The 25,183-nt window shown below is 41.1% G+C and overlaps 2 protein-coding genes and 1 long non-coding RNA gene across 4 annotated transcripts in view; 2 read left to right on the forward strand and 1 right to left on the reverse strand.

Moving 5' to 3' along the window:
- Nucleotides 1-6,228, forward strand: part of SLC12A1 (solute carrier family 12 member 1) — a 70,836-nt gene extending 64,608 nt beyond the window's left edge. For both annotated transcript variants that reach the window (XM_083586330.1, XM_083586329.1), the window contains 6 exons: nt 165-296; nt 518-629; nt 2,030-2,116; nt 3,225-3,360; nt 5,426-5,493; nt 5,910-6,228. In XM_083586330.1, coding sequence (XP_083442456.1) covers nt 165-296; nt 518-629; nt 2,030-2,116; nt 3,225-3,360; nt 5,426-5,493; nt 5,910-6,045 — 671 coding nt within the window. In that variant the 3' untranslated portion in view covers nt 6,046-6,228. The remainder of the gene's footprint in view (nt 1-164; nt 297-517; nt 630-2,029; nt 2,117-3,224; nt 3,361-5,425; nt 5,494-5,909) is intronic.
- Nucleotides 6,229-8,365: 2,137 nt separating this feature from the next.
- LOC310749754 lies at nt 8,366-11,640 on the reverse strand. Its single transcript, XR_014541739.1, has 3 exons — nt 11,499-11,640; nt 10,273-11,186; nt 8,366-8,682 (listed from the first exon to the last, which is right to left on the reverse strand). It is a non-coding gene; the product is annotated as an uncharacterized lncRNA (long non-coding RNA).
- DUT (deoxyuridine triphosphatase) lies at nt 11,637-20,692 on the forward strand. Its single transcript, XM_083587109.1, has 7 exons — nt 11,637-11,772; nt 12,236-13,534; nt 15,508-15,599; nt 17,296-17,340; nt 18,525-18,599; nt 20,234-20,304; nt 20,550-20,692. Exons 2-7 carry the CDS (start codon nt 13,374-13,376, stop codon nt 20,604-20,606), a joined length of 501 nt encoding a protein of 166 aa, XP_083443235.1. The 5' UTR covers nt 11,637-11,772; nt 12,236-13,373; the 3' UTR covers nt 20,607-20,692.
- The last annotated feature ends 4,491 nt before the right edge of the window (nt 20,693-25,183 follow it).

Below are 25,183 nucleotides of genomic sequence, written 5' to 3' on the forward strand. Positions count from 1 at the left end.
CGTCCCCTGGGTTATGAAACTTAAATGTATGATTCATGAAGTGCTCAAAGGCTAAATAAGTGTTTTCCATTGTACTTAACTGCCTTCCAAGTGCTAAGATGGTGTGTTGTGGAGCACTTTCATTGATTGTGCAAAAAGGCTCTGAGTATGTCCTCTCTTTTCAGAAAGCAGCATTAGCACAATCTCTTCGATGCATGTTGGGGAATTCAATCAGCGGTTGCTGGAAGCCAGCAGTCAGTTTAAAAAAAAGCAAGGGAAAGGTACCATTGACGTGTGGTGGCTGTTTGATGACGGAGGTAAGTCGCTGAAAGGAACATCACACAGTGGTGGCATGGGGGAGACTGAATAGTCAAGGTAGGGTTTGCAAAATAAAAAGAAATAAAAAGAAATAACCAATTATCTGAAAAATTAAAAAAACCGGGGAACACAATTTTAATAGCAATAAAAGTGGCTTTTTATTATTACGCGTTGTTCTAATTTTGGTATATATTTAATTTAATAAAATCTGTCTACGCAGGGTTAATACTCCTAATTCCCTACATGCTCACCCTCCGCAAAAAATGGAAAGATTGTAAATTAAGGATTTTTACTGGTGGAAAAGTCACTCGCCTGGAAGAGGAAAAGCTAATGTATGTATAGCTTTAATGTTCTGCTTAAGGTTTTGTTGCTTATAAAGATTATTTGTGCATGAGGCGAGGGGAAAGAGAGAGGGAAATTGCTGTTGATGACCTTGTATTATCTGTCCTAACTGGCTGTTACAGGGTCCTTTTAAGAATTACTGAGACAATATGTGGAGCTATCTGAAGCGCTATATAAATTCTACGTATTAGTAGTGCAGTGGTACCTCGGGTTAAGTACTTAATTCGTTCCGCAGGTCCGTTCTTAACCTGAAACTGTTCTTAACCTGAAGCACCACTTTAGCTAATGGGGCCTCCTGCTGCTGCCGTGCCGCCAGAGCACGATTTCTGTTCTCATCCTGAAGCAAAGTTCTTAACCTGAAGCACTATTTCTGGGTTAGTGGAGTCTGTAACCTGAAGCATATGTAACCTGAAGTGTATGTAACCTGAGGTACCACTGTAGTATCAAACCTGCTTTATCCTCTTACCTCGTAGTTTGGAGATATTTTCAGTGTTACAAAACATGAAGAAGTGTGGTATCTGAAGAAGTGTGCATGCACATGAAAGCTTATACAGTGGTACCTCAGGTTACGTACGCTTCAGGTTACAGACCCCGCTAACCCAGAAATATTACCTTCAGGGAAGTTTTTAACGTGTGACATTTTATTGTATTTTTGGTTTTTATGGAAGCCGCCCAGAGTGGCTGGGGAGGCCCAGCCAGATGGGCGGGGTATAAATAATAAATTATTATTATTATTATTATTATTATTATTATTATTATTATTACCTCGGGTTAAGAACTTTGCTTCAGGATGAGAACAGAAATCGTGCAGCAGCGGCGCAGCGGCAGCAGGAGGCCCCATTAGCTAAAGTGGTCTTCAGGTTAAGAACAGTTTCAGGTTAAGAACAGACCTCCAGAACGAATTAAGTTCTTAACCCGAGGTACCACTGTACCCAGAACAAACTTAGTTGGTCTCTAAGGTGCTACTGAACATTTTTTTAATTTATTTCGACAAAACATGCCCTCTCTCTGCTCTTTCTCAAGCTAAGCAGGGTCTGTTATGGTATCAGATTAGAAGAGGTCTGCATGTTGAAATTCCTGCATTGCAGGGGTTGGATTAGATGACCCTCAGGATACCTTCCAACTCTACTTTTCTGTGATTCTATGACTGTTACTTGGTCCTGAAAATAATGCAAGTGCTGCAGCCCATGTAAAGCCCACTGGTTTTACTTCCCACTCTTCTTGGGTTTCAGCTATATCAACTAGCTCATCCATGCCATGTTCACCACATTCTATAACTGAGAAGTACCAATTAATGCACTTTTACTATATTTTAAGTCTTTAACTAGTTATTTATTTATCAGCATTCTGAATCACAACGCTAAAAATACACCTTTCCTTTTGTTTTCAGGATGGCTTCACTTTTAAGCAAGTTCAGAATAAAGTTTGCTGACATTCACATCATTGGTGATATCAATATGAAACCAAACAAGGAAAGGTAAGAGCAGCTTTTAAAAACAACACAACAACAACAACAACAACAATAATAATAATAATAATGTTGTAATCCTATAACATTTACCTGGGAGTAGGCTTCATTGAACTCAATGTGGATTAGTTCTGAGTAGGGATGCGGGTGGTGCTGTGGGTTACCACAGAGCCTAGGGTTTGCCGATCTGAAGGTCGGCAGTTCGAATCCCCGCCACGGGGTGAGCTCCCGTTACTTGGTCCCTGCTCCTACCAACCTAGCAGTTTGAAAGTAGGGTCTTCTGTCCTGTCACATGCACTGGACGTTACAGTAATAGCAAACTACACCCATGTTCTGCTGCACTGGGCTTGTTTGGGCTCTTCCATGGTACAAATCTGAGTGTAATGAAAATCTGACAAACTAATTTAACCAGAGACCATGGCAGGACACTAAGAATCAATACCTGTGGCATAATGACTTGTGACTTCACATGCCAGTTTCATATCTCTGAAAAGCTATTATTGACAAACTATAGTTGCAATTCAAGACAGAATTAGATGCACATTGATATGTAGCCCAAATTCTGGATTGTGGCCTCCCCCCCCCCACCTTTTTGTTGTTGTTGTTGCTTCCTCCAGAGTTTTAGCAGGCATAGGCAGACTCCGGCCCTCCAGATGTTAGGGACTATAATTCCCATCATCACTGACCACTGGTCCTGTTAGCTAGGGATGATGGGAATTGTAGTCCCAAACACCTGGAGGGCCGAAGTTTGCCTATGCCTGGTTTTAGTAATACAGCCAAACAACAGGAGTCAAAACAAGGAAAAGAGAAAACTCTTGTTTTCTTCTTGTGTACACAGAAATGAATGTAGTATACTTTGCTGCTATGTTTTATTTTACAGTTAAGATAGATAAAAAGCTTAGCAGTGACAAATGCAGACCTGTCTAGACAAGGTGTTTCCACAATGAAGCTGCTCATATATAACGGAGCATAAAATCTGATGCATGAAGTCTAAAGATTTTGAATGAAATTCAGCCACAATTCCAAAGCCAACAGAGTCTATCCCATTCTAAGGTATATCTGTGAAATAATGAGTTAGAGTCCCGCTGTGATGCCTCCTTTATAATTTCTGTTCCAGCTGGAAATTCTTTGAAGAGATGATTGAACCATACCGCCTTCATGAAAGCTGCAAAGATTTAACAACTGCTGAGAAATTAAAGAGAGAGGCACCGTGGAAAATCACTGATGCAGAGCTGGAAGCAGTCAAGGAAAAGGTAAAGAGCAATACCTGCCATTACTTTTGACATTGTGGGATGGCTAGTTGAGAAGGAAAATCGTGCACAAGCACTACCTGAGAACAATAAGGCAAATCTGGTAGGTCACAAAGGAAAAAGAGAACCTAGCTTCATTAGCAGTCAGGGAATTGGTGAGCACCTCTTCAAATGGTGAAATTTGGCATAAAACAGTATTTAATTTGAACCCCTTGTATAGAGTTAATGCAGGTGCACTGCTGCTAGTCAAAACATGGATGATATTGTTTATTTATGGCATTAATCTGTCCAGAGGTGACAGGCTTTAAAGACACTGCTTCTAATGTTTCAGGATGGAATGGTTCCAATCAACAGTAATAAACCACTAGACTAAGGGCATATGTGCAATGAAATATTTACCAGTTTTCACACGGCCCTGTGGTCTAAACCACTGAGCCTCTTGGGCTTGCCGATCGGAAGGTTGGCAGTTCAAATCCCCGCGGCGGGGTGAGCTCTCATTGCTCCGTCCCAGCTTCTGCCAACCTAGCAGTTCAAAAGCACACCAGTGCAAGTAGATAAATAGGTACCACTGCGGTGGGAAGATAAAAGGCATTTCTGTGCGCTCCGGTTTCCGTCATGGTGTCCTGTTGCACCAGAAGCGGTTTATTCCTGCTGGCCACATGACCCGGAAAGCTGTCTGTGGACAAACGCTGGCACCCTCGGCCTGAAAGCGAGATGAGTGCCGCAACCCCACAGTCACCTTTGACTGGACTTAACCATCCAGCGGTCCTTTACCTTTACCCAGCCTCTGCACTTGGCCTGTGGGACTCTCTGCAGGCTACCCACCTTTTCACAGAACACACCTTCCTTGAGTGCTTCTGCTAGGCTGGAATGTGCCCAAGATCTGTGATAATGCTTCTGGTTTTCCTGGATCGAGGATGGAGAGATGGTGTGTGTGTGTGTGTGTGTGTGTGTGTGTGTGTGTGTGTGTGTGTAAACCTCTGCCTTTTGCATAGCTGGAATATTATCTACTATACAATGACAAATATATTGATTGCTCTGCTTCCTTTACACATGTCACTGCTTTAAGGGCCTGGGAGGTTGCCCATGCTGGAATGTGGGCTATTGGGCTAAGAAAGGTCCCCTGTGTGGAAGAATCCCGGGAACTGCAATTTGGGTAGGGGGCTATGGGTTGTCTGCATCCCATTTCAAGTCCCTAACAGAACAATGTTACTCCAAGGGTCCTTGGGAAGAGGGAGTGAGAATTCAGTTTAAGGACACCCTCCTATCCACCCTTACACTGGAAATAAATTCCATTTAATATAGTGGGGCTTGCTTCTGAATAAACATGCACGGGGCTGCTCTTTAAGTTGCTGATATAGATATGCCGCAGCTATTGAATGTAATAAAATGGGAAGCAGAAAAGTAAAATTACTTGAAATGTTGAAGCCATGGAATAAAATCGCTTTTGCAGGGGGGGGCGGTAGGTAAGAGGCAGAAATGTTTTTTTTATTGGGGGGGGGGAATTAAAAATGCAAAAAAAAAAAAAAGCAATATCATTGCCCAGGCAAACTTAGTTAGGAAATATGCTGTGTTATCTAGGTAGGGAGCATTCTATAGAGAAAGTAGATTATATTCTATATTTCCTCCAAATAAGTAAAGGATTCTCCACAAAAGGTGCCCGTGGAAACTGGGAAACTGTTGATCTTCAGTAGGATCATCAACTCGAAAACATGCAGCAAATGAGTTTTAAGAGATTTAAAAATTAATCTCACTGTTTCATGTCTCTTAAGTGAAGCTGTCCTGTGTAGCCATCAGTATTTCATTATGCAGCAGACTAAAAATAATATTTGGTGCATATTAATGTGGCAATGACAACGGAATATGAAATGTTTCAGGGGTTTGTTTTTTTAGGTTTTCCTCAAGCAATCATAAACTTAATGCTTCCCAATTTGCAGTCCATATAATTTAGACCAAGTATGCCTTACAGAAGTATGACCTGTGTGAATTTTTTATGATCACTAAACTCTGCTTTAAGTCAAGACCCCCCGTTTTTTTATTGCAGTAAATTTTGTTTCTTTTTAAACAGAGCTACCGCCAGGTCCGTTTGAACGAACTCCTTCAGGAACATTCTAGGGCTGCTAATCTGATTGTTCTGTAAGTGACACAGATTTAATTTTGATTTCTTCAGAAAGCAAGCCAAACTTTGCCAGGAGATTTTTAATCAAGAACTCAAGGACAAACTACAGTGGTTCAGTGAGGTTCACTGGTGTCTATAAGGCCCTGTATTTGAAGCTGTTAATGGGAATGAAAGTAATGTACTGTACAGGCTTTTGTTGACTTTTTAGCTAAGATTTTTGTGCTATTATTTGATTGTTCTTTTTAAGTGTACTTTTTTAATCTGAGCAAGGAAGGTGTGAAAAATGGTACCCCTTTAGTAATGACTGGTGGTTTCAAATGACATTCAGGGATGGAAAAGGCTCAGATAGTGGCTGAAATGTTATTTGGAGGGGAATATTGTTGTATTACTGAAGAATATTACTAATACTTTCATCCTATTCCATTCAACAGGAGACTCTACCAGTAGCAAGAAAAGGAATTATATCCGATTACCTCTATATGGCTTGGTTAGAAATTCTCTCAAGGAACCTGCCTCCAGTTTTGCTCATCCGAGGCAACCACAAAAACGTGCTAACGTTCTACTCTTAGCAAGCAAAACCTGGAACCAAATATATGCATTTTGTACATATCAGTGACACAAACGTATTTTTACAAACGCTGAAGAGCAACAGGGTCCCAGGATCTGACACTTTACAATATACACTTCAACGACTGAAAAAAATCACTTCGATGTTACCATTTGACAGCAAAATCCAAATCATTCATATATATATATATATATATATATATATATATATATATATATATACACACACACACTAAAAACCAATTTGAGTCTTCCTGTACTCATGCTTACATAGCCAAAACTGCAAGACCAATGCAGAAGATATCTCAGCAGACTTGCAGTAACCCCAAAGATGGTGGAATAACAACCAATTTGCAGGGAGAAAACTAAGGTGAAAAAAGAAACCCATAGCTTCTAACCTGTTTTTCATGTAGTACAGCTGTCACACCACAACCAGGTACCTTCACAGTCATTTGTTTTCCATCAGTGGTAGGAGATTTGGGTGTGATCCTAGTCCTTTCCAACCAATATAATAGGAACATTGGAAGCTGTCTTATATTGAGTCAAATCATTGGTCCATCAAGCTTATTTCTGTCTATACTGACACAGCAGCTCTCCTGGATTTCATAGAATGATAGAATTGTAGAGTTGAAAGGGACCCTGATAATCATCTAGTCCAACCCTCTGCAATGCAGGAATATGCAGCTGTCCCATTCAGGGATTGAGCCTGCAACCTTGGCATTATCAGCACCACGCTCTAATCAACAGATAGATGCTGTAATCAATTTCAGATAGTAGTCTCTCTCAGCCTTTCCTGGAGATCTAAGATGAGACCTTCTGGGTGCAAAGCAGATGCTATATCCAGCTATGCCTCCTCCCCAAATTATTTGGGGAAGAATTACATTAGATTAAAATGAATTTCAAGAGATGAATGTCAATCACACTAAATCAACTCTGTAGGTTTCAAGTCAAATTTAATGAAATGCCAATCTAAAATTTTCTAAGATTTCATCTGAACAGCATCATTTATTATTCTAGATTTATAATTTCAAGGAATATAATGAAATGCATTTGTGATAAATTTCCACAGGGCCTTGAAATGAGTTTGATATTAAATATTTTAAATGTGTTCTAGTATGATCTGATTAGTAAAAAAAAATGCTTTTTCCTTGGACTTGCAACAATATGTTGAATATTTCAACATGAAATCAACTATAGTGAATTAAAATATGACTTCAATGATTTTATAATGCATGTTTTGATGTATTGTTTCTGTTTTACCATCAACATCAAACTCCGGGTGAGGGATAGCCTGTTGCAGGCCTGTAGCATCTTAAAGACAAACAGTACAATCCTATGCATGTTTGCTGGGAAGTTGTTCTGTGTTCAATAGAGTTTACTCCTTTGTAGGTGTATTATGGATGATACCTGGGTAAGTAATCTAAACCCTTAATTTGCCATCTTGGAGAGGGTTTGGATGGAGCGGAGGTTTCTCTCCACCCAGCCTAGCCCAGCCCAGCCCAGCTGTGCCAGCAGGGAAGCTCCATCGGCAACAAGGAAGCTCCCCTGGCAAATGTACCCCAACGCACTTGGCCCCAATCTGCTTAGAATCTGCTTAGAGAGGCCAGCAGATTCACGCAACAGCAACAGGCCAGTTCACTGTGCCAGCCTAGGAACATTTCTTGCTCCCGGCCATCACTTTTTGCCCTGGTCAGCACAAGCACTGGAGGTCTGGCATTGCCTGTGCCATTCCATCAAGCCCCACCTCTGCCTGGCAGGAGTTAGGGTGGCACCATAAGAAAGCAAGCCGAAAGCCACCATGAAGTTGGCTGAGGGCCGTTAAGGTACACAGGTAGGGCAGTATTTAAGCTGCCTGAAATCTATCTACACACTGGTAGAAAGCTTCCTGCCAGTAGAGTGTGAGAAAAAATTGTGGGTGGGTGGCAATAGATATCTAAAGCCACCAGCCAAGCTGGTGCCAAGTGTATTGCTCTGCTTTCCCAGGGCCGGATTTAGGTTTGATGAGGCCCTAAGCTACTGAAGGTAATGGGGCCCTTTATATGTCCAGCTGTCCTTTGTCAACAACAAATTGTCACTGTTTTTTGTGTTGAATATATGCCATGCAACCAGTCTATGCAGAATGTAGGCACCCTACATACAGAAATGAGCAAACCAGTGATATTTTAGGGAGCAGGCTAGCAGGCGGGGCCCATTACTTACATCATAGGAGCCTACACAACACAAAACACTGTTGCTGTATGTCGGTTTTATTTTTTTCCCCTTATATTTTGGAAATGTACATCCAGGTGTTTATTCCTTTAATTTTTTTGGAACCCCCCCAAGAGAGTGGGGCCCTAAGCTATAGCTTGTTTAGCTTATACGTAAATCCGGCACTGTGCTTTCCTTTGGGCCACATCAGTGAGGCCAAGGGGGGTGGTTTTGTCGTCTGGGCAGTACCTCCATATGCACTGTCTAGGCTTGCACCTCAGAGAGGTCACTTTGGTGCTGCTATTGCAGCAATAACAACACAGGAGGTAACAGTTACGAGTTGCCGGTCTCTGCAGCCACAGCAGGCGCTGTGATTCTCCAAAAGTTTGACTTTGCACCGGAGGCGCACTTCATTGTCTCTCTAGACAGACAGGTGCCAACAATACATACACCTGTGGGAATGGAGGGTGAGAAATGCAAAACAGTCTGTGACAGTTCAAATGAAGTTTAACGGTACAAGCAAGGTTCACAACAGTATTTGCTGATAATACAGTCATCTTAAATTGCTAATAATCTAAGATGGCTTACATGCTCTTCAAAGGCATATGGTAGCTTTTCTCAAGTGCTGACAATTAAAATAATTTTGCTATGTAACAGTTCTATTTACATAGCTCAGATATCACAATCATAAGAACACTTTCAAACAGGCCCCACTGAATACACTGGGGTTTGCTATCAAAAGAGGTCAGAGTACTTTTCCTGTTTTGAACTTTTGCACTTAGGGGGAAAAGGTAATTAAAAAACACTCATTTACACCTCCAACACCCCCCTGTCACTTTGTGCTCCCCTAGATAATTGCACCGCCATTAAGGGTTGGCACCTACTTTGGGAACCACTGGGTTAGTAGCAGACTAGAACCTGGGAGACCAGGGTTCAAATCCCCACTCATCCATGAAGCTCACTGGGTGACTTTGGGCCAGCCACTGCCTCCCAGCCTAACCTACCTCACAGGGTTGTTGTGAGGAGGAAACAAGAAGGAAGAAAACTATATATAGCTCCTTGGAGGAAAGGTGGGGTTGCAATGCAATCAATAAATGGTGACAGGTGACTAATAAATGTTGGATTACATAATGAAATTCCGTGATTTTGTTTTGTTGACATTTCTAAGAATTTGGGTTGGCAGGAGCGCAGAGTCCAATCACAATGTTAGAAGCTCATCATGCAGTCGAAACAGGTTTTTATTTTATTTTATTGTAATTGATTTATTGTATTTCTATGCCACTTTTCATTCAAATGAATCTCAAAGTGGCTTACAAGCAGTAAATAAAAATAGCACAATAAAACATAATAAAACATCACAAATACAGTATACATTATATAAAATAACAAATAACAGTGTTTTTTGTACAGTGGTACCTCGGGTTAAGTACTTAATTTATTCCGGAGGTCCGTTCTTAACCTGAAACTGTTCTTAACCTGAAGCATCACTTTAGCTAATGGGGCCTCCCGCTGCTGCCGCGCCGCCGGAGCACGATTTGTGTTCTCAACCCGAGGTACTATTTCTGGGTTAGCGGAGCCTGTAACCTGAAGCGTATGTAACCTGAAGCGTATGTAACCCGAGGTACCACTGTATTGTAATTTATTAACAAAACAGCAACTAAAAAAACAAGCTAATCACTATTTTTCTTTTCTTTTTGACAAAGTAATAATAATAAATAAAAATTTGCACCCCACCACCAAGACCATTCCACTGTAACTATCCAACCTCCAAAATTTCAACACCTCTTGCGATGGTTTGACCCCTTTCCATTTCAACAGTACAAATTCTACAAATACCTTCCGTATCTCCTCCAAATCATTTCTCCTGCATATCTAACCTTAATAGCACATGCCAATTTATCATTAACAGCTATGTCCCACACCCCTTCACGCAGTTCTTCCATCACATTACAGCAAGTCATGATTAACAAATCCATACGGAATTTAAATATCTATAAAGCAGCATATGAACAACATTAACAAAACAGCAACTAAAAAACAACCTTAGCGCCTTCAAGTTCACACACGCACTCCAGGCTTCCTCAACCTCGGCCCTCCAGATATTTTTGGCCTACAACTCCCATGATCCCTAGCTAGTAGGACCAGTGGTCAGGAATGATGGGAATTTTAGTCTCAAAGCATCTGGAGGGCCGAGGTTGAGGAAGCGTACTCTACATCATGACTCATAACCTTTGACTAAAAGAGCAAAATCAAGAGGTATGGGGCGGGGCAGAGCTCACAGCAAGGGCTGATGGGAAATGTAGTCCAAAGAACCCAGAGCCCTCTGGCGGTGGGTTGAGGGGTTGCATGAATAAAGCAACGCTTCTTGCCGTGCTTGGCTGAGGCAGGTGACCCCACGGCTGGGTCAACGGTGAAGCCCGAACGCGGGCCTGCAGGCGACGGCCATGGCCGGGCGCTTCCTCCGGCTGCTCTTCAGGAGCAAGTAAGGAGCGGGGCGGGAGAAAGGAAAGAGGCAAGAGGTGCGGGCCAAAGCGAAAGAAAGGGCGCCGCCGCCATTATTCCCTCTCGGGAGGAAGGGGTCGACCAGCCGAACCCGCAGGGGCGAAACGCCCCTTTCCCCCTCTCCTTTTGGGGACATTGGTTTCTCCCACCAAGGAGCGCCCTCAGCCTTGGGGACCGTACTAACTAGGCATGGAAGGGGGGGGGGAGAAGAGATAAGCCTGGGAAAAGTAGAGGGAAGTGTGCAAGGTGTACATGTCATTTCATTTCGACCCCTGTTCTCCACCCCCAAAAAACCCAGTCATTGCTCCCTAAATAAACTCAGAAACGAGTTTGCGCTAGTAATCTATTACTCCTGCTATATTTCTCCTGGTTGCAAAATTAGGAATGTAGGAAGAAAAAGCTCCCCATTGCAAACAATGAGGGGTTGTGCGAGTTGTTGTTTTTTATAGCGTAGCTGTAATAACTGGGGATGCAGGTGGCGCTGTGGGTTAAACCACAGAGCCTAGGACTTGCCGATCAGAAGGTCGGTGGTTCAAATCCCCGCGATGGGGTGAGCTCCCGTTGCTCGGTCCCTGCTCCTGCCAACCTAGCAGTTTGAAAGCACATCCAAGTGCAAGTAGATAAATAGGTACCACTCCAGCGGGAAGGTAAACGGTGTTTCCGTGCGCTGCTCTGGTTCACCAGAAGTGGCTTAGTCATGCTGGCCACATGACCCGGAAGCTGTCTGTCGGTCATGACTGGACCTAATGGTCAGGGGTCCCTTTACCTTTAATAACTGGGCAGCAGCATGTGACTCACCCCTTCCCCCAGACAACCATTTCATACTGCATTGTATTTCAATTTTGTTTCCCACTTTTTTCTCCAAAGAAGCCCAAGGTGGCGTTAAATAGTTCTCTTCGCCCTTCCTCGTTGAACCCTCCACAACAACCCTGTGAGGCAGGTTAGGATGAGAAGCGCCGGCTGGCCCAGCCAGAAAAGGCTGCGCCTTGCAGCAACACATTTTTACCCATGTAAAAACACACAGAGAAGAGCCCTGCGTTGTTGTTGTTTAGTCGTGTCCCACTCTTCGTGACCCCATGGACCAGAGTTCGCCAGGCCCTCCTGTCTTCCACTGCCTCCCGCAGTTTGGTCAGACTCATGCTGGTAGCTTCGAAAACACTGTCCAACCATCTCGTCCTCTGTCGTCCCCTTCTCCTTGTGCCCTCCATCTTTCCCAACATCAGGGTCTTTTCCTCTTCTCTTCTCATGAGGTGGCCAAAGTACTGGAGTCTCAGCTTCAGGATCTGTCCTTCCAGTGAGCACTCAGGGCTGATTTCCTTCAGAATGGATAGGTTTGATCTCCTTGCAGTCCATGGGACTCTCAAGAGTCTCCTCCAGCGCCATAACTCAAAAGCATCAATTCTTCGGCGATCAGCCTTCTTTATGGTCCAGCTCTCACTTCCATACATCACTACTGGGAAAACCATAGCTTTAACTATACGGACCTTTATCTAGCCCTGCTAGATGAGGCCAAAGGCCCATGATATTCTAGCCCAGTATCCTGGGATCACAGCAGCCAACCAGATGGCAAGCCTGCAAGTGGGATGTGAGCGCAAACAGTATCTGATCCCCAGGGAGGGCATACTTATTTTTTTTATTTAGTGCATTTATTTATATCCAAGCTTCCCTCCAAGTCGTGCAAGGTGCTTCAGCTGCCTTCTCCCCATTTTATCCTCACAACAAGCCTGCGAGGTAGGTTAGGTTAGGTCAGTGAGTGGCTGAGTAGAGATTAGAAACCGCCGCCCCATCTCCTTGGTCTTAATCCAGCACTCTAACCACTACACCACACTGGCCAATGGACGTATACTTGGAAGTAAGCGCCATCGAGTGCAGTGGAGACTTCCTTCCATGTAAAATGTGCATAGGCTTACTAACTCGGGTCTTCTTTCTTATGGCGGTGGGCTTTTTTTAAACAATAGTTTTAAACGAATATATTTATTTGACATGATTATAATAATCAAATCTCACCCCCCCCCCCCAATATGGAGCTGCTTTTTTGCGGGAGGGGGGAGATCACAGAACTGTAGAGTTGGAAGGGATTCCTAAGAGTCATCTAGTCGAACCCCTTTGCAATGCAGGAATCTCAACATGCTGCCATCCAATTCGAAACCATATCGGACTCTGCTTAGCTTTTGCAAACGTGCTAGCAGTTTTTTTTTATTGCTGGTGGAGGGCAGGCTGCTATCTCGTCACAATTCCGCTAGAACTGAGGGTTTCTCCATTTGCTTTGCTCATTTGGGCAGCTCCCGCTTTATCCAGTAGAAAAGGATGAATGGAAGTGGGTGGGTTCCAGTACGAACTCGGAAAGTCGTTATGCGAGGGTAGCTTGGGCTCCTCTACACCCGCCGCCCTCCCCCCGACGCCATATCTCTTGCCTCTAAAACAAGAGTGACTGACGGCACATCCTTTCCCCTCATTCGCCCCGCCCCCCTCGCGCGCCCATTGGTGCTTGGGTTGAAATTCTCGCGCGCGCGCGCGAGGGAGGCTGTTAGGCGGGGAGGGAAAAAGCGCGGGCTTTTCTTACTCATTCTCCTCAGGAGTAACCGCCTCTCCTTATCTCCGTTTCTCCCGCCTTTTTGTGTTTCTCTTTCGCGCGCCCAACATGCCTTGTTCTGAAGCGGACCTCGCCTCTTCCCCCAGCAAGAGGCCAAAGGTCTCCGGCTGCGAGGCTCCCGGCGAGAAACTCCGCTTCTCCAAGCTGTCGGAAAACGCGTCCGCTCCTTCCAAGGGCTCCTCACGGGCTGCGGGCTATGACTTGTACAGGTGAGGGAGAGGGCTTTGGCCCACCGCCGCCGCTAAACAATGGATAAATATATATATGTAGAGAGAGAGAGAGTTCGAATCCTGCTTGCTTCTCGGAGTGGTTTAACAATATAAAAATATATATATAGTGCTTGAATCCTGCTTCTCAGCGGTTTAACAATATAAAGAAATATATAGTGCTGGAATTCTGCTTGCTTCTCAGAGTCCTTTGACAATGTATAAATATGTAGAGTTCGAATCCTGCTTGCTTCTCAGAATGGTTTAACAATATTTTTTAAATAGTGCTTGAATCCTGCTTCCTTCTCAGAGCGGTTCAGCAATATAAAATATATAGTGCTAGAATCCTGCCTGCTGCTCAGAGTGATTTAACAGTATTTTTTTAAAAAAGTGCTTGAATCTTGCTTGCTTCTCAGTGTTTTAACAATCCTGGAAAAAGCCCTTTTCACTTTTAAGAACAGGGTGGAGACAGAGTTGCCACAACCCATTTATCAAGGTCAGGAGTCGGTGCATTCAGCCCCACACCTGCTATTTGTGTCTTTAAGAGGACTGGGTGAATTAGTGATGGATCAGGCTAAGGCAGGGGATGCAGGTGGCGCTGTGGGTTAAACCACAGAGCCTAGGATTGCTCATCAGAAGGTCGGTGGTTCAAATCCCCGTGACGGGGTGAGCTCCCATTGCTCCCTGCTCCTGCCAACCTAGCAGTTCGAAAGCACCTCAAAGTGCAAGTAGATAAATAGGTACCGCTCCGGCGGGAAGGTAAACGGCGTTTCCGTGTGCTGCTCTGGTTCGCCAGAAGCGGCTTAGTCATGCTGGCCACATAATCTGGAAGCTGTACGCCGGCTCCATCAGCCAATAAAGCAAGATGAGCGCCGCAACCCCAGGGTTGTCCGCAACTGGACCTAATGGTCAGGGGTCCCTTTACCTTTACAGGCTAAGGCAGCCCTGTATATGGAAGCTTTTAAATGTTTAATTATGTTTTGGTATATGCTGGAAGCTGCCGAGAGTGGCTGGGTCAACCTAGTCAGATGGGCAGGGTGCAAATAATAATAATAATAATTTTATTAAAAATTTATTTGGTTTTTCAAATTAAAAATTTACAAAGATATATCAAACATAAATAATAAAAACAAGATTCCAAGGAATCTCCTGGGCTTCCATCCTTCCGTTTGTGGGTCCTATTATTAATCATTTCCTTCTGCATCTTTTATGATGATCCACATCTTTTACATCTCCATTGTGTCCAGAATTCACCCTTAAACAAGTAGGGGTTTTCCAAATGAAACAAATCCCATCCCTGAATTTCTAGAATTTTGGCTAAATTGTTTCTTCCTCCTGCAGTCGTTAGCTATGGGTCTGTCACAAAAAGATACTTATTATTTAAATGTATTGTTTTGCATTTCCTCACTGTGGTGCTTAAGGTGGCTAATAGCTGGGGGGTCTCCGCACCCCCGTAATTCAAGCACTCCTCAAAACCTGCCTGAGACGCATTACCTAATCTGAGATGGGGTGGTCATAGAGCACAAAGTGACTTCATTTTCATGTGCCTGGAGGCAGGCTTTAGTGCAAAACAGTAGCGTTGAGCACCCCTTTAGATTGCTAACCTGGCGTTACTATCTTTATACTGCAATTATCTAGGGCAATTTTAGTCTTCAATTTATTTTAATTTTTATTTGCACCCAGGACCTATCCTTATCTCCACCTTCCACCATGCAACCCAATCGGAAATGTTCACAGCCCATACAATTCCTTGTTTTTCAGAGCTAGAGTGACCAGATAGAAAATACCTTGATGTATAAAAGGGAATTTTGACACATGTGATTCATCACATTCTGGGGCCAAATGGCAGAGGAAGGCCATTCCCTTCAGTCATTGTGAGCTCCCAGAAAACCTGGCTAGTTATGCCTAGAAATTGAATGCTGGTCTGAATGCTGGTATTTCTTCTGGTAATAACATAAATTTGCTTGCTTTTCTAGTGCATATGACATTGAAATCCCTGCCTCAGGGAAGGCTGTAGTGAAAACAGACATTCAGATTGCCCTTCCTTCTGGATGTTATGGTCGAGTAGGTAAGTTGCAAAACAGAAAGCTTCTAATCTTGCAAATTGCTTCTTAAGACTATTCTCCTGAGAACTATGCAATAAGAATGTAAATTCTCTATAAGTATTTCCTGGAAATGATCTGCGAAACCTGCAGGAGTACATTAGTTCTATAGTCCCTTGTATTGAATAAGTACTGTATTTTTCTGTCTATAAGATGCCCCATGTATAAGACGCCCTGTATTTTGGGGGACTCAGATTTAAGAAAATGGGGGAAGAGGTATCTGTGTATAAGATGCCCCCTAATTTTTGACATTTTTAAGGGAAAAAGCCTAGTTTTATACACGGAAAAATAAGGTACTTATGGGTTTGCAGCCTAGGGCAACTTTTTAGTAGCCTCTCTTAAAGCTTTATTTAGCAGCCATATTAATGAATTCATTTATGTAAAACTAAATTTGGAACACCTTAATTTTTATGTATCTGAAGCCTGGTTTTTTTGTTGCTTTGCATTTGGAAATCTGATAATTATACAAATATCACCCATGAAGTCCAGTCCTAAAATTTGTTGGGTCTGCAAATGCAATTTTCTCTTTGGAAATCAGTTAAAGACTTCTCCAGTTACATAAGTGGTGAATTGTGATAGCACCATGATCACTATTTCTAGCTGGTCCAACAATGCTTACCTCTTGCCAGGGTCCAGACCTCTACTTAAGATTAAATCCAGGGTTGCCTCCCTTATTGGTTCCATGTTATTAACAGATCAGGGTTTTGGGATGTGATTCTGTAAAACATTTCAGTGGGCATTTAGCTTCAATAAATGAAAGCAAATTTAGTGTGTGTTTCCTTTTGTAGTTGTCCTGAGCTTAGTACCAGCACAGAAGTGAACTCACTTGAGTTGCAACTTGCTTCAACACATCATTTGTATTCCAGTCCTTCAAGAATTTTTGTATATGCTTAATGTCCTTGTATGATTGTAGTACCTTTTTGCTTATATAAAATGAGTAATAAACCTACACTGATGGGCTAAAATGTTTTTTCCCCAACTTAACTGAAAAGGATTGCAACATACTGAAGAATGTACTGTAGCGGTTTTGTCAAGCAATGTAGGTTTCTACTGAAGTTGGGAATAACCACACCAGATACCATAACGCTGAACAAGAAGTGTGGATAAAGCGTTCCTTCTTAATCCTGGCTACCTTAACCAAGTTAGCCATGTCCTTATGTGTCACTTAATAATGCTCACTAGTGTGAGTGCAGCCATGCAAACAATTATTCTAAATGCAAGACAGCTCTCTTATTAAAGCCATTTTAGAAGAAGAAGAAGAAGAGTTTGGATTTGATATCCCGCCTTTCACTCCCTTTAAGGAGTCTCAAAGTGGGTCCTCCCCCACAACAAACACTCTGTGAGGTGAGTGGGGCTGAGAGACTTCAAAGAAGTGTGACTAGCCCAAGGTCACCCAGCAGCTGCATGTGGAGGAGTGGAGACGCGAACCCGGTTCCCCAGATTACGAGACTACCGCTCTTAACCACTATACCACACTGGCTCTCTTTGTGTTTTATTTTATTGCTGAAAGAAACTATATAATGCTGTTAATTGAAACATTTTAGAAATATTTGTGAAATGTGAAACTATTAGTATTGAACAACTTGCCATGGAGGTACATTTTACAAAAAATTTGTTTTGATTTTTTGTTTTTAAAAACTATTTTCCTTTCTTTTTGTTTAGCTCCTCGCTCTGGTTTAGCCGCAAACCATTTCATAGATGTTGGCGGTAAGTCACTTGTTTCTTACACTTTTTAGCACTTGATGGCTTTATCATATACCAGTATATGATAGTAGAAACATATATTATTGAAATTGACAGCTGGGTTCACAAGCAGTTGAGACATCTAATATGGCTAATTTGTAGATGGAATAAATCAGATCTCTATCCTAGGTGTTTGCATCCTCAGTCAAATGAGGTTTAGCTTCATGCTACTTTGCAGGAATAGAAGTTCGCTTCATAAAACCTTTAACTGGCTTGTTCTAATATTATTTCCACCACTGCTGCAACTGCCACTCAACACAAGCCTTCAACAAACTACTTTAGCTGTTTCAGTAGAGCATGAAATTAACATGGGTTTGACATTTATGCTGCTATGTGTACCATAACCCTAGATTCATAGCTTTAGTTGCATAATACTGCAAAATCTCATTACTGTGGTGATTTTTAGGTAGTCCCTGAAGCATATACTCTCATGAGGCTATGAGGTGCCCAAAGACCCTGAGGCATGTTTTACTTCATAACATTTTCAACTTAAAGGAAGCACATGTTATATGCAACATTTGTGTCTTGGGTATAACGAAATGGAGAGAATTTAGTGCTGGATTACCAGGGGACCACGTGGAGTTGAGGTGGGAAATACACTTTATGCTACATACCCACATCTAACTTGGCCCCATTTTGACCATTCCATTTGCATATCTTTGTCATTGCAATAACTTCACTGGTGGGAGATCCTTTGAAATTATGTTTTCTTCAGCAAAACTTTTAAAACTGCTAGTAATAATATGCAAACTCTGATAGAGTTTGCTTAGGAAATAGAGTACCAGATGCTGTGTCTGGAGAGGAGAAATATAGATCTGGATAAGTAAAGGTGTTTATTTAAGACATCAATTTAGTTTCTAGAAAATATCCTACTTAGTACTTACTTGTATAGTTCATTAGTGTTTCTTCAGCCACACATTGAATATTTGGAATAGCTGGTTCTTGTTATATGTAGTCTTTGCAGTTGAATAAATTAACATAATTCCAGAGAACTCTTCTAACTTATTTTAAATGCATACAAATTAAGAATAAATTTTGAATGCTAGTTTAAACATTACAGTTGAGTTTGACTATCTCCTGCTTTTTGTTTTGCTCCTGTATTAAAATCTTGGGAAATTTCTTACATTACCTGATGTTATATATTACAGCTGGGGTTATTGATGAAGATTACAGAGGGAATGTTGGTGTTGTACTGTTTAACTTTGGAAAGGAACCGTTTAAAGGTAAGAATTAAACTTTGAAGTGTGGATATCCACCTGAACTTTGTAGTTTCTAAAAAAGCTTTCTCTTTTATGGTGTCCTTTTTAGAAACATGTAAACATTCCAGTCCTCAATATGAAAGATCTAATGAAGTTTAAAACTTTGAGCTGGTTGCGGCCTTATTTTAGCCTCGGTGATTTACTTACAAAAGGAGTTTCAATATTGTAGGGTTGTGTAGTCAGTCTGGTCTGTATTTTAGAGGATGACCATTCTTCCTGGAGTTTAAGAAGCATCTCCAAGGGAAAGTAAATAGCAGAACTTCTCTACAGTATTTGCTTTGTGTTTTCAGGTTCAGTAGTCCTCTTGCTACAGCTAGTGATGTGAGATGAGAATATTCTCTGCTAGAATATTCTAGATAATATTCTCTGCTAGAAAATTCTCCAGAGAATATTCTCCACAAACAGTAAATTCTAATGTAAGAACCAGTTTTACAACCCACATTTAAAAGATATAGTAAATAATAAGTCAAGCTGTGATATTGCCAGTGTAAGTAATGAATAATATATATTTTTTAATCCAGTTACATTACTGGGCATTGTGTCATTCACGATTGGAAGTTCTGAGATGTGAGCTACAGAAAACATTTTTATTTTAGTTTTTAGTTTTGAAAATGCTATTCATTTAATTTGATGAACAATTGAATTCGTATGTATTTCAACTATATGCAATAGCCCTTTTTCTATTTTGGTGTGACCTTATTCTTAGCAATTCTGTGCCCTTGGCCATACAGTGTTTTTGTTTTTTTATAGAAAGTAGCTTTAACGCTTTATACACTTAAAGTACCTAGGCCTATACAATTATGCATAACAGCATGTGAGGTGGTCTTGATTTAAACAGTTGACGTTTCTTTATTTTTATTTTTCGAAGAATGTGAATTCACTGTATTGCCCCATTGAATAAAAGTACCTATACAGTTTTTGATTGCCATCTGAATAAGTTTATCCATGAATAAACATGTATATTAACTAATTATATAATTTTCAATGCATTAAAATCAATATTCTATTTTAAATGAAAATTCTCTAATATTCTCATTCGAGAATATTCTCCAAAAGATTATTCTCAAGAATTTAACATCACTAGCTACAGCAGCAAATGACTGCTCCAGATGTTATTAAAAATATTAGCGTTTTTGGTGAAACAAAACTCCACTTCAGTAATACATCTAGTTAAATACTTAATCAGAATGATACATAGTGATGTATTAAATTGAAGTTGGATTATGGAACAGGTTGCAGGCAGCATTGCTAAGCAAATTTAGGTCTAGTCAGTGATTGGGAGGACTGAATGAGGGTAGATTGGTTTTAAATCAGAATTTAAATTGCCAGAAAAAAGACTGATTTTAAATTGTGTTTTCTTCTAAATTTAATAGTTGGTTCACGCAGACATGCTAACTGGCTGTATAGCTGTTAGAACATTGGTTTACAACTGTAATGGTGGCTAATTCAAAACTTTTGATTACATAGCTCACACGTACTGCGTAAATATATATGCTTAGTAAGGAGCCATAGAATTGCAGGATAAATAATTTATATTGCAGTGTTCCTAAAGTATTGATACTATGAATTCTTAAACCCTTTTTACTTTGGCTTTGAAGTTAAAAAGGGGGACAGGATTGCCCAGCTGATCTGTGAGCGCATCTACTATCCTGAGCTTGAAGAAGTCCAGGTAAGGAAATTCAAATACTTTGTATCCACAGCTGATTTATTCTTTTTAAAAGGAAGGAGAGGAATTAAATCCTGCTTGCTACTGAATTATACTTTAGCACAAGAGTTCGTCATTCACTATCCACTGCATTTTATTAATTAATATTGTACCTAAACATGAAATATATTGTGGTGGTCACATGATTTTCAAAATTATAGAACAAGAGACAATGACTTTGAGAAATTAATCACATGCCTATCTTTTAGGTTTTGGATGAAACAGAACGTGGCTCAGGAGGTTTTGGATCAACTGGTCAGAAATAAGGATAGCTGTTAATTGTAGTAAATGATTTCATTTCCCTTGTTTTTGTATGGAGCATTTTTGTATAAATAAAACTTTTTTTGGTAGACTTGCTTTCTGTTCATACAGAGTTGCTGAAGTTACAACCATTATTCAAGGAAAATAACTTGAATATGTGTTACAACATACTATTCTCTGCCTACTTATGTTCAGTAGGTGTCAATATCATGCTAGTAGAGGGCAGAGGAATTTTTCAAGTGAAAACTATTAAGGACTACAAAAGGCACTTACAAAATATCAGTGAAGTCATAACAAAAAACTTAAAATAAAGACTGAAACAAAAGCAGCAAGAATCAAAGAAAATAAAATGATCACCTAGCAAATGCCTAGAATATGAACGACTCTAATCTAAAAGCCAACAGTGATGCCAATACGTCTAGGGAGGCTATTACATAATGGGACACCACAACATAAATGATCCTATTCCTGGGTGCAACAGACGTGATCCACATCTCTCAAACTAATATGCAAAACAAATTGCTCATCAGATTTTATGCTTCCCACCCAGTTCTTGACTCAAAATGAAACATTGAGAGGAAAATGTTTAGGAATGCATACTATTTATGTCTGAGTCCTTAACTGACCACCTAACTCGCTTTTTGAGAAACGACTTAAGTGTTTATAATCTGCCTTCACCGATACTTTGTTACTTCTGTCTCAGTAGAAATGAACATTAAGAAAAGAGGCAATATTCAACAATCACAGAATCCATAAAACAATTCCAACAAGCAGATTAACATCTTCATAATGAAATGAACAAAACAAACAGCAGTGAGGAGAACAATTAGAATTTCCAATTAAACCAAATGCCTGTTAAAGAAAACAGGATATCCAGATGACTTTAGCAACAGTTCCCAACCCCTGTCTCCTCCGGGGTATCCCACTCATGGCCCCTTTCTGTGCCAACAGACTTTCCAACCCACATTTCCAATTAAAGAAAACTGCCTTTCTCCATATCAGTTGAAGGCCCAAATGCAGACAATTTCAACAAAGAAAAATGGGAGGCGTCTAAGGGAACCAGTGTGGCTGCATAAGGAGTTTACAGATGAGCTGAGATGTAAGAAGGGCATGTACAAGAAATGGAAGAAAGGGGAAATCACAAAGGAGCAGTATATACGAGTAGCCAGCAGTTGCAGGATGAAGGTTAGGCTGTCTAAAGCTCAGAATGAGTTCAGGCTTGCAAGAGAGGTTAAAAATTAAAGGTTTCTTCGACTATGTCAGAAGCAAGAGGAAGAACAAGCAAATGTTAGGTCTTTGCATGGAGAATATGGAGAAATGCTGTTGGGAGACAGAGAAGGTGGAATTACTCAACACCTATTTTGCCTCTGTCGTCACCCGAAAGGAAAGTGATGCCCAACCTGGTGATAACCAAATAAATGAAGTAAGGCGGGAGCTGCAGCCTAAGACAGGAAAAGAGGTAGTAAGGGAACATCTAGTTTAAGTGAATTCCAATCTCCAGGACCTGTAAAGGAGCTTGTGAATGTAATCTCAGAGCCTTTTTCTATGATCTTTGAGAATTTTGGAGAACAGGTGAGGTCCCTGCAGACTGGAGGCAGGCAAATGTTGTCCCCATCTTCAAAAGGGGGGGAAAAGAAGACCCAGGTACCGACTTGTGAGTTTGACATCAATACCAGGCAATGTGCTAGAACAGATAATTAACATAACCAGAAGAGGATGCTACAATCATGACCTAGTATGGGTTTCTAAAAAATAAGTCAGGCAAATCTCATTCCCTTTTTTTATGGAGTTACAAGTTTAGTGGATCAGGGGAATGCTGTGGACACAATGTATCTTGATTTCAGTAAGGCTTTTGACAAAGTCCCCCATGATATTCTGGCAAGGAAGCTCGTAAAATGTGGGTTAAATGAGGTAATTTAGGTGGATTTGTAGTTGGTTAACTGACCAAACCCAAAGAGTAATCATTAATGGTTCCTAATCCTGGGTAAAAGTGACTAATAGGATGCTGTAGGGTTTTGTCCTGGGCCTGTTATTCAACATATTCATAAATGACTTGGATTAAGGAATTGAGGGGATTATCAAATTTGCAGATTATGCTAAACTGGGAGGGGTAACTCATGCCACAGAAGACAGAATCAGAATTCAAAATTCAAAATAACTTAACAGATTGGAGAACTGGCCACAAGCTAACAAAATGTAATGTTCTCCACATAGGCAGGAAGAACCAGATTGAGAACACTTTCCTTACTAACAGTACATGTGAAAAAAATCGGGGGGGGGGGGCACATGTTGCAGCAGCAAAAAAAGCTAAGGTTATTTAGGCTGCATAAACTAGAAGTATAGTGTCCAGATCAATGGAAGTAAAAGTACCACTCTGTTCTGCCTTGATCAGACCACACCTGGAATACTGTGTCCAGTTCTGGGCACCACAATTTAAGAAGGATGTTGACAAGCTGAAATGTGTGCAGAGAAGGGCAACCAATATTATTAAGGGTCTGGAAACCAAGCCTTATGAGGAATAGTTTAAGGAGCTGGGTATGTTTAGCCTGGAAAAGAGGAGATATGATACCCATGTTCAGATATGTCAAGGGCTGACACATGGAAGGGGGAACAAGCTTGTTCTGCTCTGGAGGTTAGGACTCAAACCCGTGACTTCAAGTTAAGAGAAAGAAGATTCTGACTAAAACTCAGGAATAACTTTCTGACAGAGCTGTTCAACAAGTCTCCCTCTGGAGGTTGTGGACTCTCCTTGGAGGTTTTTAAGCAGAGGTTGGATGGCCATCTGTCATGGATGATTTAGTTACAGTTCCTGCATTGCAGGGGGTTGGACTAGATGACCCTTGGGTCCCTTCAAACCCATCAACTCTGATTCTTTGAATTAAGACTAGCTGCTGAGCATCATGTACCCTTGTTCAGCTAATGCTAAAGGAAAGCATCTTAAATTATTCCTACCTGATAGACAAAACATTTTACTTTATGATTCATGTTTCAAAACCTATTTTAGAAAGTTAGTATTTTGTTGAAGAGAAACTGCAGAACCCATGCCAGGAAGGATCTGGGAAAAGTCCATCTACCTCAATGGGAAAGTAATGCTTTCAAGTTCACCTCAAGCTGAACTTTTCCAATATAAACACTGAAGAATTATTAAGCTTTCTAACTGCTCTTGTTTCCCAGTGGCTTCCAAGTGCATCCTGCTAGCAGCCTAGCAATATTTTACTTATGTCAGCATTTAATTTTGTCATCCTGAGCCACCACAGTGTAAAGAGTTGAGAAAACAAATAACTTAAAACATGACCTAACTGTAAATATACAAAATATAAACCAACAGATAACATTGCTTTTTAACCGGCATGGGCAGTCTAAGAATCAAAGGGGGGGAAATTGTATATAGCTAGGTCTAATTTCCAATATTATTACCATCTACAGATCTTTAGCTCAAGCCAACATGCAAATGATTAACAATAGGGGGAGGAGTTACTGCAGAGGGACAGGTTTATGAACTAGCGTTTTTATTTTAATACATTTTTATCCTGCCTCTCCTCAGAAGAGTCCACAGTGGCATACATGGTTCTCCCTTCCTATAATGTATCTGACACAACTTTTTATGGGGTAAGACAGTGAAGATTTGAACCTTGGCCTCCCCAGCCCTAGTTTAATACTGACTGCTACCCTTTGTCATAGCATGGCTTTTAAAAGACCCTGCAAGTTCTTCTGCAGTGCTGGTTTACAAAGCTGTCCCTTTGCACCTAAGCTTGATTATACTTGTATAGTTTTCAATACAATGATTGAAATAATTATTGTGTTGTGCAAAATAGTTTTGTATTTTTTAAGCTTGATTCTAAGTGATCCAGAGGCTACCCTGAATCAGGCAATTAACAAATTATAATAAAACTAAAAATGTCCATGCTGATGATGTCCAAATGAATGATTGTGCTGGACATGCTGTTTTTGCATTCCTAAACAGGCAGCAAAAGCAGTAGCAGGCTGGGTGTCTCTTCTAGTATAGCAAATGAACCACTAGATGGCACTTTAAGCCTTTTCTTTTAACATTGCACAGACTTCTGCAAAGGAATCCCCCGCCCCACCCCCGAAGATCTTTTTGTATGTAATTAATCATTGATAACTCCCAATGGGACTACATTGATGGAAAGCAACATGCAACAATAGTTGAGTGAAAGCTGGCAAAAGCATAATGTCAAGGAGGGGAACAATGCCCATAATTGAAATAAGATTTGGAAGGTTGAGCCTTTTGTACAATCACTTCTGGCATAGGAGAGAAGCCTGTGGGTTCTTTCCCCTGCTGGGTTTCAACACAAATGGAAAATTGCAATGAAGAGAAATGTTACCACCCCACCCCCAGCTTTCAACTTCTTTTCTCCTTTAACTTCTGTGTTGTCATGATATTGAATATGTTCAACCCCTGCACGTTAAACTAATCTACTTACAGAAACATGGCAGAGTTATGAGAATCCTTATGAATATTTCTCCATTTCTGTATTGGCTGGGACTCTTGTAACTACTCAGACAGGTACTTAGTGTCTGCTGTCATTGTGTTTTGGCTTCAGGACAGTGAAATGAGCTT

This window comes from Podarcis filfolensis, assembly GCF_964270895.1.
Source record: "Podarcis filfolensis genome assembly, chromosome: 14".
Lineage (NCBI taxonomy): Eukaryota > Metazoa > Chordata > Lepidosauria > Squamata > Lacertidae > Podarcis > Podarcis filfolensis.

Coding starts and splice junctions, on each gene's coding strand:
- DUT (XM_083587109.1), top strand. CDS start 13,374: ATGCCTTGTTCTGAAGCGGACCTCGCCTCTTCCCCCAGCAAGAGGCCA. Junction 15,600..17,295: donor TGGATGTTATGGTCGAGTAG/GTAAGTTGCAAA, acceptor CTTTTTGTTTAG/CTCCTCGCTCTGGTTTAGCC. Junction 17,341..18,524: donor CCATTTCATAGATGTTGGCG/GTAAGTCACTTG, acceptor TATATATTACAG/CTGGGGTTATTGATGAAGAT.